Source organism: Labeo rohita, chromosome 17, assembly GCF_022985175.1.
Source record: "Labeo rohita strain BAU-BD-2019 chromosome 17, IGBB_LRoh.1.0, whole genome shotgun sequence".
In the NCBI taxonomy this organism is placed as follows: Eukaryota; Metazoa; Chordata; class Actinopteri; order Cypriniformes; family Cyprinidae; genus Labeo; species Labeo rohita.
Window position 1 is genome coordinate 14,306,334 of NC_066885.1, and position 14,975 is coordinate 14,321,308.

Below are 14,975 nucleotides of genomic sequence, written 5' to 3' on the forward strand. Positions count from 1 at the left end.
AAGTTATGTTAAAAAATGTCCTGGTTTATAATGGCGGTGAATGGGCGTTGAGATTTTGAAGTCCAATAAAGTGCATCCATCCATCATAAAAATACTCCACACTGCTCAGGGGCTTTAATAAAGGCCTTTTGAAACAATTTAATGCGTTTGTGTAAGAAAAATATCCATATTATAAATCTCTAAAACAATAATCATAGGAGATTATAAAGAAAACCAGTCACATCTTGGCTTATATCGAAATCCTACAACATTCTTTTTTACAAATTTTACCTCATTTTGTACTATTAATTCATGACCAGTGTTTTGTTTTAGTCTCTCCACTGTGTTTCCACATTTGTCACCGCTTTTACCTACATCCTACGTAATCCGCTGGAACGCCACTCTCTTGTGAATGCGCTTACAACAGTTAGCGGAAACTAGAGATGATGGTTTATAAAGTTTTAAATATGGATATTTTTCTTACACAATTGCAGAGATTCTTTTCTGAAAGCATATATTAACCCCCCAGAGCCGTGTGGAGTACTTTTATGATGAAAGGATGCACTTTATTGGACTTAAAAATCTCAACACCCATTCACTGCCATTATAAAGCTTAGAAGAGACAGGACATTTTTAATATAACTTTGATTGGGTTCACCTGAAAGAATAAAGTCATAAACACCTAGGATGGCTTGAGGGTGAGTAAATCATTTTTGAGTAAACTATTAAATTATTTAAAAAATAGCTTTTTAAAATAATTTATAACCATTTAAAGAATCAAATAATGTCGAATGAATAATTAAATCAATCAAAAAGAATCTCATGTCTCAGTGCTGAATATGAAAGCAGACCATGACTGTCTGAAGCCTTGCTGTTTACTGTGGGTCAACATGAATCTTTCGATCTCTGCTGCATGACAAAACAACGAGAGTGAATCCCAGGAGTCACTTGCTTGTCTTGCTGTCCTGTGGTCTCTAACACACACATGAGTGCCCACACTCTTACTAATGACATTTGAGATGTGCTTTTGACCCGGGCTCCTCTCCGAGTGTGTAAATGTCAGTGTGTCTGGCTTGAGCTTTATGTCTCGGGCAGGCCAGACCACAGGCGGAGCCCCAGTCAGACTGGTCACTCGCTACTCCGTCTGCTTACGCTGACCCTTAACAGCAGGCCGGGCCTTTTTATCTTCCTCCACACTTCATACAATCTTAATGGACATTAATAGTAAACTGAGCTTTCCGGATTTAACCTACACCAAGTGTGTGAGCACAGCTTTGTGTGTGTGTTTAGTGTTGCGTTTGAATGGTCATGTCAAAACAGTCTTAACGCCTGAGTGCAGCCCCTACTGCCTGCAGTGGAGAGAGATTCACTGGATGGCATTACAGTCCTCTGATCTTCCTCTCTCTCGCTCCCTCTGTGGGAAGCGGGGATGCATCTTTTTACTTGTCAGTACTATTTCCTGTATAGACCTGATTTAGACATGCACAGTCATTCCGGTGCTGATCAATACAATGTTTTCTATTTTATGAGTGAAAAGTTGCTGTCTTTTAATGCCTGTTTTCTTGCTTTTTGTCTCAGGTGTTGATAACAGGGCCCGCAGACACACCATATGCCAACGGCTGTTTTGAATTTGACGTTTATTTCCCTCAAGATTACCCAAACTCCCCTCCTCTAGTTAATCTGGAGACGACCGGAGGCCACAGTGTCCGCTTCAATCCAAACCTCTACAATGATGGCAAGGTTAGTGTCACTTTTTGTTTTCTTTCAAAAATTTTGGTGTTTTTCAATGGCCAATGTAAATTCTGATAACCAAGATTACAAATGAATGTTGTTGTTTTTTTATTTATATTATATATTTTAAAAAAATATATATAGTTTTATTATTATTTGGTCTATATATATTATTATAAATGCATATTTTTGGATATGTATATTTGGAAGCCCATTTCCTTCATTGAATAAATATTAAAAATAGGTAATTGCAACTTTTTATCTCACAATTCCTAATTGTGAGTTTATATCTCGCAGCTCTGACTTTAATTCTCAAGATATAAACTTGGAATTGCGAGTTACAAAGTCAGAATTGTGAGATTTAAGTTGAATTTTGAGGTATAAAGTCAGAATAGTAAGATACAAACTAAATTTTGAGGTATAAAATCAGAATAGCTAGATATATAGCCAGAATTGTGGGATATAAACACAATTGCTTTTTTTTTTCTTGCAAATGCGAGTTTATATGTTGCGATTCTGGCTTTATTCTCGGAAATGCAAGTTTGTATATCACAATTCTGACTTTTTCCCTCACAATTGCGAGTTTGTATCTCGTAATTATGATTTTATTCTTGCAAATGCGAGTTTATATATTGCGACTCTGAGGTATAAAATCAGAATAGCTAGATATGTAGCTAGAATTGTGGGATATAAACACAATTGCTTTTTTTTTCTTGAAAATGCAGGTTTGTATCTCACGTTTCTGACTTTTTCACGCAAATGCAAGTTTGTATCTCGCAATTCTGATTTTTATTTTATTTTTTTTCAGAAATGCAAGTTTGTATCTTGCAATTCTGACTGTATTCTCGGAAATGCAAGTTTGTATCTCTCGATTTTGACTTTCTCGCAAATTTGAGTTTGTGTCTCACGATTTTGACTTTCTTGGAAATGTGAGTAGATATTTCGCAATTCTGACTTTTTTTCACGCAAATGCAAGTTTATATCTTGCGATTCTGACTTTCTCGCAAATGTGAGTATGTATCTTGCAATTATGATTTTTTTTCTTGCAAATGCAAGTTTGTCGAGTTTTTTTGCTCGTACATGCGAGTTTGTGTATCCCATTTCTGACTTTTTTCACTCAAATGCGATATCTTGCAATTCTGACTTTTTTTCTTGCAAATACAAGTTTGTATCTCGTTTGACTTTTTTCTTGCAAATTTGAGTTTGTATCTCGCGATTTTTACTTTCTCAGAAATGCGAGTCGATATTGCCATTTTGAGTTTGTGTATCGGGTTTCTGGGTTTTTTTTGTTTTTTTTTATGTAAATGTGAGTTTGCATTGCGCAATTCTGACTATTCTCGGAAGTGCAAGTTTGTATCTCACAATTCATATTTTTTTTAACAAATGCAAGTTTGTATCTCGTAATTCTGACATTTTTCTTTGGAATGCGAGTTTATACATTGCAATTCTGACTTTTTCTCACAAATGCGAGTTTATATATAGTGTTTCTTTTTTTTCGTAATTGCGAGTTTGTATATCAAGTTTCTGACTTTCTCGCAAATGTGAGTTGTATCTCGCAATTATGATTTTTTTCTTGCAAATGCGAGTTTGTCGCTATTTTGACTTTTTTGCGAGTTTGCGAGTTTGTGAGTGAATGCGAGTTTGTGTACCACATTTCTGACTTTTTTTCACGCAAATGCAAGTTTGTATCTTGGAATTTTGACTTTCTCGCAAATGAGAGTTTCTTTTTCCATGCAAATGCAAGTTTGTATCTTGCAATTCTGACTTTAACTCGCAACTGCAAGTTTATATCTCACAAATCTTACTTTTTTCCCAGAATTGTGAGATATAAACTTGCAATAGTGAGATGTAAAGTCTAATTCTAAGTGGAAAAATACTAATATTCTCAAAATTGCAAATTTATATCTTATAATTCTGATTGTGACTTGCAATTGCGTGTTATAAAGTCAGAATAGCGAGATATAAACTCGCAATTCTAAGAAAAGTCACAAGATATCAACTCTCAATTCTGACTTTTTTTTCACAATTGTGAGTTTATCACTCAATTCTAACTGTATAACTCACAACTGCTAGTTTATATCACACAATTGAGAAGCAATTCAGACCTTTTTTTAAATTTAGTGGCAAAAATGGGCTTCCATTAAAAAAAAATAACCAAACATTGGCCAGTGGATTAAAAAAAAAATACTGTTGTGATTGTTTCTTTGTTTCTCTTTGTTCTTATGTCTTTGTACTCTCTATCATCCCTTCTGTTACAACCAGGTGTGTTTAAGTATCCTGAACACCTGGCACGGGCGTCCCGAGGAGAAATGGAATCCTCAGACTTCTAGCTTTCTACAGGTGAGCATAATCCCATTCCATTTGTAGGAAGGATTTTGCTTCTGATACCAATTACACAACAGTGGAATTCCACCTCTCGTTTCATCACTTTCAGAGAATATTTAGTCATAGCACCGTCACCTGCACATCGACCATTGAGCATTTACAACATTCTCATCCTGGTTTCCCTCCAGTAATTATCTTCCTACATCTCAACCCCTTTCCCTCCCTCTCTCCATCATACCTCTCTGAATAATAGGCAGGGGAGCTGTTTCCCCCTGTAATATTGATCTGATCAGTCTCTGCTCCTCTCTCTCCTCAAGCTCGTGCTCATGTACTGCTGCCAGCAGTTCATAGAAATGTCTCCATTGATTAGTGCTACAGTTAGTGTCCAGTCGATCAATAAATGGAAATCAGGCACAGGGACAGTAGTGCTGTGGTCAGTGAGAGTCGGTGTGCTCTTCACCTCGTCCACTTGATCCACGTGTCGTTACTACTAGGCTTTCTAAAATGTGTGTGTGTGTGTGTGTGTGTGTGTGTGTTTTAGGTGCTGGTGTCAATCCAGTCTCTGATCCTGGTGGCTGAGCCATACTTCAACGAACCAGGTTACGAGCGCTCCCGGGGCACGCCAAGCGGAACGCAGAGCTCCAGAGAGTACGACGGAAACATCCGGCAGGCCACTGTCAAGTGGGCCATGCTAGAACAGATCCGCAACCCTTCACCCTGCTTTAAAGAGGTTAGATGTCATCCGTCACAAATACACAGACTCTTATTGATTCATGAAAAGTTTCAGAGGTTCACAAATATGCAGTGACCCCAAAAAGTATTTTGAAGAAAAGAAAAAAACGAAAAGAAAATTCAGCTTTTTTTCTGGCTGAACATTCAACTTTGTCATCACAGGAATAAATGACATAAATACAATAAAAAATTATTTTAAATTGTAAATATATTAGAAAATATTGCTGTTTTTATTGCATTTTTGATCAAATAAACATAGCATTGATAAACACAAAAGTATAGAAGCCAGTCTGAGATTTCATCTCGCAATTCTGACTTTTTCCTTAGAATTGTTTAAATTTTTGCAATTTTTTTTTTTTCACAATTATGATATAAACTCGTATGGGATTATTTTTGTGCCAATAAGAATGAACGTAACTTTATAAAACTGAACGTAACTTTCCAAGAAACGATCAAAAATATGCCACTGCAAAAGAAGAAAAACACAATGAAAATGAAAAAATGAACTCAGTCGCACGAATTTAACATGCTCTTCAAATATGCTTCATTCTTTGTTAATGATTTTCAAAGAATCGTTTTCGCGAATCATGGATTCTGAATGAGTTGCCACAGCTTTCGCTTACGCTTCGCAAATTTTCGTTTGCTGTTTTGGCACAAACCTCTCGTGGGGGCGGGCTTAACAGCGATCTACTCTGATTGGCTAATGAGCTTTTGATGGACAGTTGCTCTCTGACCTGGAAGCACGGACGGTGACGTCAGTGGCGCAATACGTCGTGCTTTGTTTATAGAAACTATCAGAACTGTAGCACACTGTACATGAATAAAACTTTTATCAATGTTATTGATTAACGTTACTTTAGCAACACGAACTTACTTCAAGCTGCCCTGAGGGACAAGCTGAGGTGGAAGATGATGCTGCTCCGTGTCTCTCCTGGGAGCTCATCTTTAGAAACTAAGAGACGACCGTAGGTGAAATACTAATAACATTAATACTTAATATAAACAAAGCACGACGTATTGCACACCGCAACAACTTTCCAATATGTGCGCCACTGACGTCACCGTCCGTGCTTCCAGGTCAGAGAGCAACTGTCCATCAAAAGCTCATTAGCCAATCAGAGTAGATCGCTGTTAAGCCCGCCCCCACGAGAGGTTTGTGCCAAAACAGCAAACGAAAATTTGCGAAGCGTAAGCGAAAGCTGTGGCAACTCATTCAGAATCCATGATTCGCGAAAACGATTCTTTGAAAATCATTAACAAAGAATGAAGCATATTTGAAGAGCATGTTAAATTCGTGCGACTGAGTTCATTTTTTCATTTTCATTGTGTTTTTCTTCTTTTGCAGTGGCATATTTTTGATCGTTTCTTGGAAAGTTACGTTCAGTTTTATAAAGTTACGTTCATTCTTATTGGCACAAAAATAATCCCATAAACTCGCAGTTCTGACTTCATAATTCACAATTGTGAGTTTATATCTTGCAAGTCTTACTGTAACTCGCAATTGTCGAATTTATATCTAAATATTCTAAGAAGAAAAGTCAGAATTATGAAAAAAAAAAAAAAAAAAAAAAATTGCGGTTGCTTTTTTTGTTTTTTATTTAGTGGTGGAAACGAGCCTTCATACAAAATAATTTTTTGAAACGTTAAAAAAAACGTACTGACCCCAAACTTTTGAAAGCCAGTATATATTTCTATAATTTTATTTCTATATAAATATATATATATATATATGTGCCCCTGTGGTGATTTTTGTCCTATGTGTTAGCAGCACATTCTAAGTTGTCCTATTTTACAAGCGCAATTGCGCTTTTTTTTTTATCACTTTCAGATAGATAATGTTCCTCTCCACCCCCTCATCTTCTCCCTTCTTTGTTTTTGATTTCCTTTTGTCCTTGATATGGCCCCCACCAGCAGATAACAATCATCCATACGCTCTGTGAAAAGAGAGAGAGGAGGAGGAGGAGGAGGATGGGCGGCCTGAATCAGAATATAAATGAGTGAAGATATTGAGTCATTGAACGAGGGATACGAATCATGAATGCGCTGGAATGATCCAAATATGTGCACTCATCTAATTAGCGAACTTACTCACAATTCTATGATCAGATTAATAGCATGCATTAAACTCTAGGAATCTGGGTCATGCGTGTGTATGAGTGAGTGTTCACCTTGTATAATCTCCGAAGACTCACTCAGACGGTCACATGTGAGGATCTTTTCATTTAGAAGAAACCAGATCAGACCACCTGGCGTCATCGTCGGTTCATGTCATCTTAGGTCTACTATTGGCATTTCAGCTGGTATTCGTGAGTTTGATGTCATGCCTAGCGGCTGCCTCACCACCCCAGGCTGTTATGAGGCTGGTACATTACCTCTGTATCCCACAGTGGACACTAAACAGGCTGTTGCCATGGCAACCAGAGCATTGTTCAGAGGGATAAAGGGCCGTGGGGCTGTCGTTTGGGCAGAACCGAGCCAGGCCAAACATCGACCGGCTCGTACGGGACTCGTACTCGCTGATGAATTATGTATTGACACAGACGGAATCTACATAATTATGCAGAATTCTAGTGTTAGTTGCTGAATATATAATGAAACTAGTCCAAATGAAATGTGTAGACGCTGTGTGTAGACTCTCTCTCGTCCCCTCAGTCATTTGCTTTCAGCTGCTGTAGGAGAGACCTGTGACGTCATCTACATGGAGGAGGAAGTTGGTTTTGTCAGACGCAAGTGCAGTAGAATCTTAAATAGCCTTACGCATGAACACCTTTGGGGGCCGTGCCAAAACGTAACTTTTTTTTTAATTATTATTTTTATTTTAAGGGTCAGGGTCAGAAACGAACTTTTCCATTAAGGGACAATATTTGCCACCTGGAATTGATTTCCAAAGGCTTTTTTTACATTTGTGAGGGGAATTTTTATAATCACCTTATTATTATAAAAACCATTTGTTGTCTTTAATGTTAAATACTTAAATTTGCCCAATTATTTTAATTACTTTAATCAATATTTTAAACTGTTGTCAATAACAATACACTATTTAAAATTGTTGTAAATTATAGATGTAAAAACAGGAGCCCATAGGGCTGCAGTATTATGACAGTTATATTATGCTCTTTATATTGTATTAATGATTAATATCGATATAGAAAACAATATAAAACCTTTTTGTTTTATTTTGGGCATGTCACATTCTGGCTTCACAGACAAACATGTTATGCACAAGTTATCCTCAGAGTTGAGTTTAAATCTTGCGATTCTGACTTTATAACTCGCAATTGCTAGTTTATATCTCACAATTCTGACTTTTTTCCTCAGAATTGCAAGTTTAAATCTCACAATTCTGACTTTATAACTCACAATTGCGAGTTTGTATCTCACAATTCTGACTATTTTCTTCAGAATTGTTTAAATCTTGAAATGCTGACTTTTTTCCTTAGAATTGTTTTAAATCTAACAATCTGACTTTTTTCCTCAGAACTGCAAGTTTAAATCTTGCAATTCTGACTTTATAACTCACAATTCCGAGTTTATATCTCACAATTCTGACTTTTTTCTGAGTTTAAACCTCGCAATACTGACTTTTTTTCCTTAGAATTGTGAGTTTAAATCTTGCAATTGTGACTTTATAACTCACAATTCTGACTTTGTTCCTCAGATTTGAGTTTAAACCTCGCAATACTGACTTTTTTCCTTAGAATTGTGAGTTTAAATCTTGCCATTCTGACTTTATAACTCAGAACTGTTTAAATCTCGAAATTCTGACTTTTTTCCTCAGAATTGTTTAAATCTCACAATCTCTGACTTTTTTTCCTCAGAATTGCAAGTTTAAATCTTGCAATTCTGACTTTAACTCACAATTCCAAGTTTATATCTCACAATTCTGAATTTGTTCCTCAGATTTGCATATTTTAACCTCGCATGCTGACTTTTTTCCTTAGAATTGTGAGTTTAAATCTTGCAATTCTGACTTTATAACTCACAATTCCAAGTTTATATCTCACAATTCAGACTTTTTTCCTGAAGCTACGAAATTAATCTTTTCTTTACATTGTATCTGCAGAGTGTGGTTTATGATGAGGGAATTTACAAGCGTGTACGCTCGTCAACAGCCGTTTACTAACTAATCTAAAGGCCTGATTGGTGCATTTTCAACGCTGACTAATCTAAGCGCCTCTGATTGGCCAATGCATTCCTAAGTTCAACTGAATTGCATTTGATTGGTTATGAGGCTCAACGCTGCACAAAACGTCGTTTTAATCGCGACAGCCGCAATACATTGTTAAATTGCATTTTTTGTCCCTTTGTCTTTAATTTATGAGGGCATTTTTGTTTATTTTGATGGCATTTTTGTCTTTAAAAATCAACATTTCTCTTGTTTTGTCCACCATTAGATTTATATGAAACAGCATTTTTGAGTGTAGTACATTCACGCAGGTTCAGACATACGATTTAATAAACAGCAGGACACGTAGCTATCTCACTTTCTCTCACACACACAGGCAGTCACGCAGGGTAATAAATGGTGAGCTGTTGACGTCAAGAGGGAGGAAACACACACATACGCACTTGCTCCTCCAACAACCTTACTTGGTAGCTACGTTCATGTTTATTTTCTTTTAAATGGCATTTCTGTTCCTAACCCTTTTTCATCTGTCTCAATCTCTTTCTCTTGCTTTCCAGTATCATTACAGATGTTTCTTTGAACATTATGAAACAAATGCGACATTATGAGAGAGGCTGTAACAGTCACATGTCTGGTGGTTGGTGACCTTTGTGTATATGAGAGAAAGATAGATTTATGAAGGATGGATGAAGCGAGACGGCAAAAGAGAGAGATATAAGGCCGGTGAGGTTGAGCTCTGAGCCAGGGAGTGATGTGTAGTGGCCGCCGGGGTTTCCATGGCAACGCTGGCAAGACCATCGATCACACGCACTCATTCCTGAATCCCTCTCGTCTGCGCTCGCTCTTTTCCCCCCAGAAGTTTGAGCCGTGCAGCGTCTCGCTTTTACAAGCAGGCTAAAGTGCACGTCTTAATCCTGAGAGAGATTGTGTGTGTTAGTGAAGACACAACAGGTTGGTTTTCCAGAAGAGCGTTTTCCCACTAGAGCTTCGAGAGGATTCAAGTGTATTCTGCATTTATTTAGTTGGTGTGTAACCTGTTTTTCAAAAATTGTTTCAGAGGTGACATTTTGGTAACTATATGATGGCCAAAATTATTAGAACACTAGTATTTTCACTAGCTAAAAAATGGTTTTAAGTCAGTTATTTCTATCTTTTGCTGTAGTGTGTCAGTAGGAAATATCACATATAATTTCCAAACATTTAGTTTGTTATTAATTGTAATAATCCAGTGAGATTTTTGTTTGCACAAGGAGTCTGACAACAGCCAATGCTGACATGAAGAAACAACACAAACTGAGACAGATCTCCAAGATGCTTCAAGAAACCTACCTGCAAAGCTACAGTACTGTTAAAAGTTTTAGGCACTTGTGTAAACATGCTGTAAATTGAGGATGCTGTCAAAAATAATGTCATAAATAGATTTTCTTTATCACTTAACTTCTATTAACAAAATTAACAAATCAGTATTTGGTGTGATCATCCTTTGCGTTTAAAGCAGCTTTTGCCCTAGATGCACTTGTGCATAGTTTTTCAGGTAGCTTCTTGGAGATGTTGCCACAGTTCTTGTGGATTTATTCTGTCTCCGTTTCTGTTTCTTCATGTCATTCCAAACAAACAGGATGATGAGATCAGATCTCTGTGTAAAGCACTGGCTGTTTTCAGACTCCTAGTGCAAACAAAAATCTGACTGGATTATTACAGTTAATGGCAAATATGTATATATACACACTGCCCTCCAAAAGTTTGGAAACCCCCTAGAAAAGTGGGGTTTTGGACAATATTGGCATGAATCCTTTATAATTTGTGATAATTTTGCACTGATAAGGGACAACGCAAACTATGAAAACATATTTTATTACATAAACAGTTTATACATAGAAAATATCCATCAAAGTTATCAAAATATCCACCATTAGCAGCTATTACAGCTCTGCATAATCTGGGCCTAAATTCATTGTATTCTAAACTTAATTGGCAATCAGTTGTTGAAGCTATGAAGGTGTGCTGACCCAAAAATCTTTTAAAAAACCTGGGCCAAGTTTAAACCAGTAACCAGGAATCACAGCTGGCAAAGGGGCATGTCTGACTTTGACTTGTATATATTGCCATTATTATGTAATCAAAATGAAAATTGTTATTGCTGGTCTTCAATGATAATGTCAAGTCGATAATGTCAATGATAAGGATTTATGCTGATATCATCCAAAACCACACTTTGCCAGGGGTGTTTCCAAACTTTTGGAGGGCAGTGTGTATATATATGTAAAGCCACAGTGGAGATCAAAATTAGAGAGCAATCTATAAATACTTGGGGGGGTTTTTTTCTGTAAGATTGTTAATCTTCATCGTTTAAAAATTGAAGGAATATTAGCTGTCGGTATACCACTGTTCTACTAACATGTTTGAAAAAATAGCCAGAGAATTGAAACAAAAAACATTATTTTGTGGAAAAGAGTGATCAGAATTAGAGAGCAGTAACCACTGTAGCACGAAAGAAGATTACAACTAAAATTTTGGAGGGTTACAACTGTCAGAAATTAGTAGGAAGTGTGCTTTAAATGACTGCAGCACATCTGCGGCCACAGGACATCACTAGTTTCTCAGACTGCGCTGGTGTGATGTTGGTCCACTCTTCTTCATTCTCTTCCATAGTTTGGTGATTGTAATGGGTTTCCAAGCAATAACCTTGTCGCCAAGGATTTTCCAGAGATTTTCAGTTGGGGTTAGATCAGGAATCTGATTTTAGTGTTTTTAGCTTCAAGGAACTGCAGTTTTGCAGTGTGACGGGGACATTGTCTTGCATGAAAATTGCAGGCTGATTGGGAAGGAACTGCATGTACCCTACCATGTATGTATAAGAGGCTCAACTCCTGCTGCAGAAAACATTCCTCAAACCATGGCACTTCCTCCTCCACCTTTCACTGATTTCTTTACACACTTGAGCTTCAGTCTTTCCCCAGTTTCAAACCAAACATAATGTTTCCCATCAGATCCAAATAAATTAAACTTGCTCTCCTCATAGGGATGTAGCAATATCAAAATCTCACAAAGGTGAGCTTAGCCTTTTGATTCTCTCTGCTGATGAGAGGGTTGGTCGCTGCAAAGTGCGATTTTCAGTCCGACGACTCTTAAACATGCTGAGACAGATACTCTGGTCAGCACTAAACTGGCAAGCAGTTCCAGCTGCAGTGTTGAACCGATTTCCCATTGAGAGTCTCTGCATTATCCTGTCTTCTTGTGCATTTGTCTTGGTGGACAACCAGCCTTTTCAAGGAACTTGAATGAATTAGTGTCATTGTAAACCTGCGATATTTGAGATATCACAGATTTGGAATGACCAGCGTCTCTTGCAGTGTCTGAAAGAGTAATCCCTTTGGCCTTCATCTGGACAACCTCCTGTTGCAGAGTTTGTCACCTTTTCATCAGACTTCTTTTTAAAATATCTCATTTGTGCCTCAAAATACAATTAATTTATGAAATATGCTTAACCACCATCATAACCCAGTTGGTACAATGGAAAGCCGTGTCTGATGACTTGCAGTAGCTCAGAAGAAAGGCTTTTCAGTATTTGTTGCCAGTCAACATATAGTCAAACTAGTCTACATTTGACCATTTAAAAAGTATGCACTGTTGTGTTTTTAGTTTTTGTCCATTTCAAGCATTTTTAACTGTATTAAGCACATCTAAGAACTATTCCTGATGTCTGGGGAAGCGATTCTGGGTGGTGTTAAATCCAGGTAGCATAACAACAACTCACATCTGCTGTTTAGTACACTGTATGACGTGTTTAGAAAACACATTGAGATGGAGAAGAAGAATATCTAGGAGACTGATCCAAATGAAGAATGAACAAGTGAGTCAGCTCTTGCCTTTGGACAGAGTGGAGTACTACTAGGAAGTGTGTGTCTGTGTGAGCTTTGAGTTCTCTTTCCTGCCTGTGGTCTTTGTTACTGAAAAGGTCACTTAGTTTATTCATATTAATATGCGCGGACAGGCAATGACTGCTGGTTATCTGTGCGGTGCGATCGGTCATCTGGTCTTTATGAATCGAATAGGTCAGTGGAGTCTCGATCCGAATATCAGCAGATTGTTTTCTAGTGCTACTAAAATAGGATATGAGGTTTGCTTTTGATTTATGGGCTCTACAGGAGCTGATACGCAATTCGCTTTTCCAAGAACACTGAGAGTGTGTGTTTTTGTGTGTGCAGGTGATCCATCGGCACTTCTATCTGAAGAGAGCGGAGATCATGGCCCAGTGCGAGGGCTGGATTTGTGATATTCAACAGTACAGCAGCGATAAGAGAGTCGGCCGAACCATGTCTCATCACGCAGCTGCACTAAAGGTACAACACAGTGTATTTGCTGTCATACAAACGGAAATTGCGCCATTTGTTTTGTTTTGAAATTGATTCCGTGTGTTTTTTGGGGTTTTTTTGCAGAGGCACACGGCTCAGCTCAGAGAGGAGTTGTTGAAGCTTCCCTGTCCTGAAGGCCTGGAGCCAGACGGGGAGGAGTTTTCAGAGAAAAGCACCTCGCTCATGGTGAAAGAGCTGCCCGGTCAGGACGCAGAGAAGCAGACGGACAGCCCGGACGCCCACTGTAGCGACGGCCAGCTATGATGCCCTCGACCCCGAAGCCCCGCCCACCGCCTTTGACTATCCATTGATATTGAAAAAAGACTGGATGGCTTTGGTGATTAAGCCATCTTTTTGTCAATATTTGTATGTAAGAATCTAATTATGTAATAGCATAAAAAGAGAGGACAGTCAAAACAAAGAAAATACAAGGAAACAAATCCGCTTACACCCACCGACAAGACGAACCGCTGAACTCTTATGCAGCGCCCTGAAGAAAACATCGGAGACAAGAAAAGATCTTTTTATTTACCTGTAAAAGAGTATAAACTTTTTTGTGCTTTTTTCTTTATTTTCCCAAATTGTTAAATAACCACTGATTGATATGTTATTAAACTTGTTTATGTAAACAATGAAAGATGAAATCACAGTATATATAAGGGAACTGCCTTTAGTGGAGAATGTTTACCAAATGTTCATTTCTCTCTTTTTTTGTTTTGTTATTATTTTTCTTTTATTTTGGACTGTTAGTGCAAGGACAGTTTGTAACTGAGAATATACTGGTCATTAAGCAAACTATTTAAAAGAAGAACGTAACGAACACGCGCCCATACCCACTCTTGAGTTGCCCCTGATCCTCTGGTGAACCTCTGACAGTGCTTTTGGTTTCTACAGATTTGTGTACACTTCAATAATAAAGCCTGAAACAGACGTTCAGAAGTGCTCTGACTGGATGCTCTTGTTCAGGCTGATCAATAGCACGTTTTATTTTTGCCCTCTCTCTGCTTTTAAGTGCAAGTTTAATAAATGCAACCTGTTTTACTTTGCTTGGAAATACTAATTAATGTGGGTCTGTAGATGGCAGATTGTGGTGAGTGAGTGTGCGCGTGTGTAAGCAGGGTTTACACTTTATCTTCACACTGTCTCTTAATTATGAGACTAATCGGTTTTCAAATCACTGACAGCTACAGGAGTAAAAGCATCTAAAGTGTGCTAGGAAATGAGATGAATGAAACATTGGATGTATGCATACACTTCATGTATATGGAGTCATTGACCTTCCTGAATGTATCCAACACTGGATACATACTGGAAATGATAGTATAATTTTCATTTCATAATTTAAACTTCTTTTAATTAATATTTAATGTATCTTAGTAAAATTATTGTCATTATAAATATCAAAAAATTGTAATATTTAGTTGCCTAAAGTTTTGCTTAAATGAGGTAACATTCTTTAAAAATGTACAATACCATTTAAAAGTGAGTTTTTTTATTAATAGATTAAATAGATCAGTGACGGTAAATACATTTATAATGTTACAAGATTTCCATTTCAAATAAATGTTGCTAATGTGATCTTTGTATTTATCAAATAGTCCTGAAATAAAGATGATTTCCAAAAATATTAAGCAGCACAGCTGTTGTCAGCATAGAATAAGACTAGCATTATATTACTTAATAAAATTAATAAATATTACAAAGCATTTTCAGGTTCGATTTTCAGC

At 37.3% G+C, this 14,975-nt stretch overlaps 1 protein-coding gene across 6 annotated transcripts in view; it reads left to right on the forward strand.

Annotated features, from left to right (window-relative positions):
* The window catches only part of birc6 (baculoviral IAP repeat containing 6), a 112,468-nt gene extending 98,174 nt beyond the window's left edge, over positions 1-14,294 (forward strand). For all 6 annotated transcript variants that reach the window (XM_051134261.1, XM_051134266.1, XM_051134262.1 and 3 more), the window contains exons 70-74: positions 1,558-1,719; positions 3,973-4,050; positions 4,577-4,765; positions 13,102-13,236; positions 13,333-14,294. In XM_051134261.1, the coding sequence (XP_050990218.1) occupies positions 1,558-1,719; positions 3,973-4,050; positions 4,577-4,765; positions 13,102-13,236; positions 13,333-13,512 (744 nt within the window). In that variant the 3' untranslated portion in view covers positions 13,513-14,294. The remainder of the gene's footprint in view (positions 1-1,557; positions 1,720-3,972; positions 4,051-4,576; positions 4,766-13,101; positions 13,237-13,332) is intronic.
* The last annotated feature ends 681 nt before the right edge of the window (positions 14,295-14,975 follow it).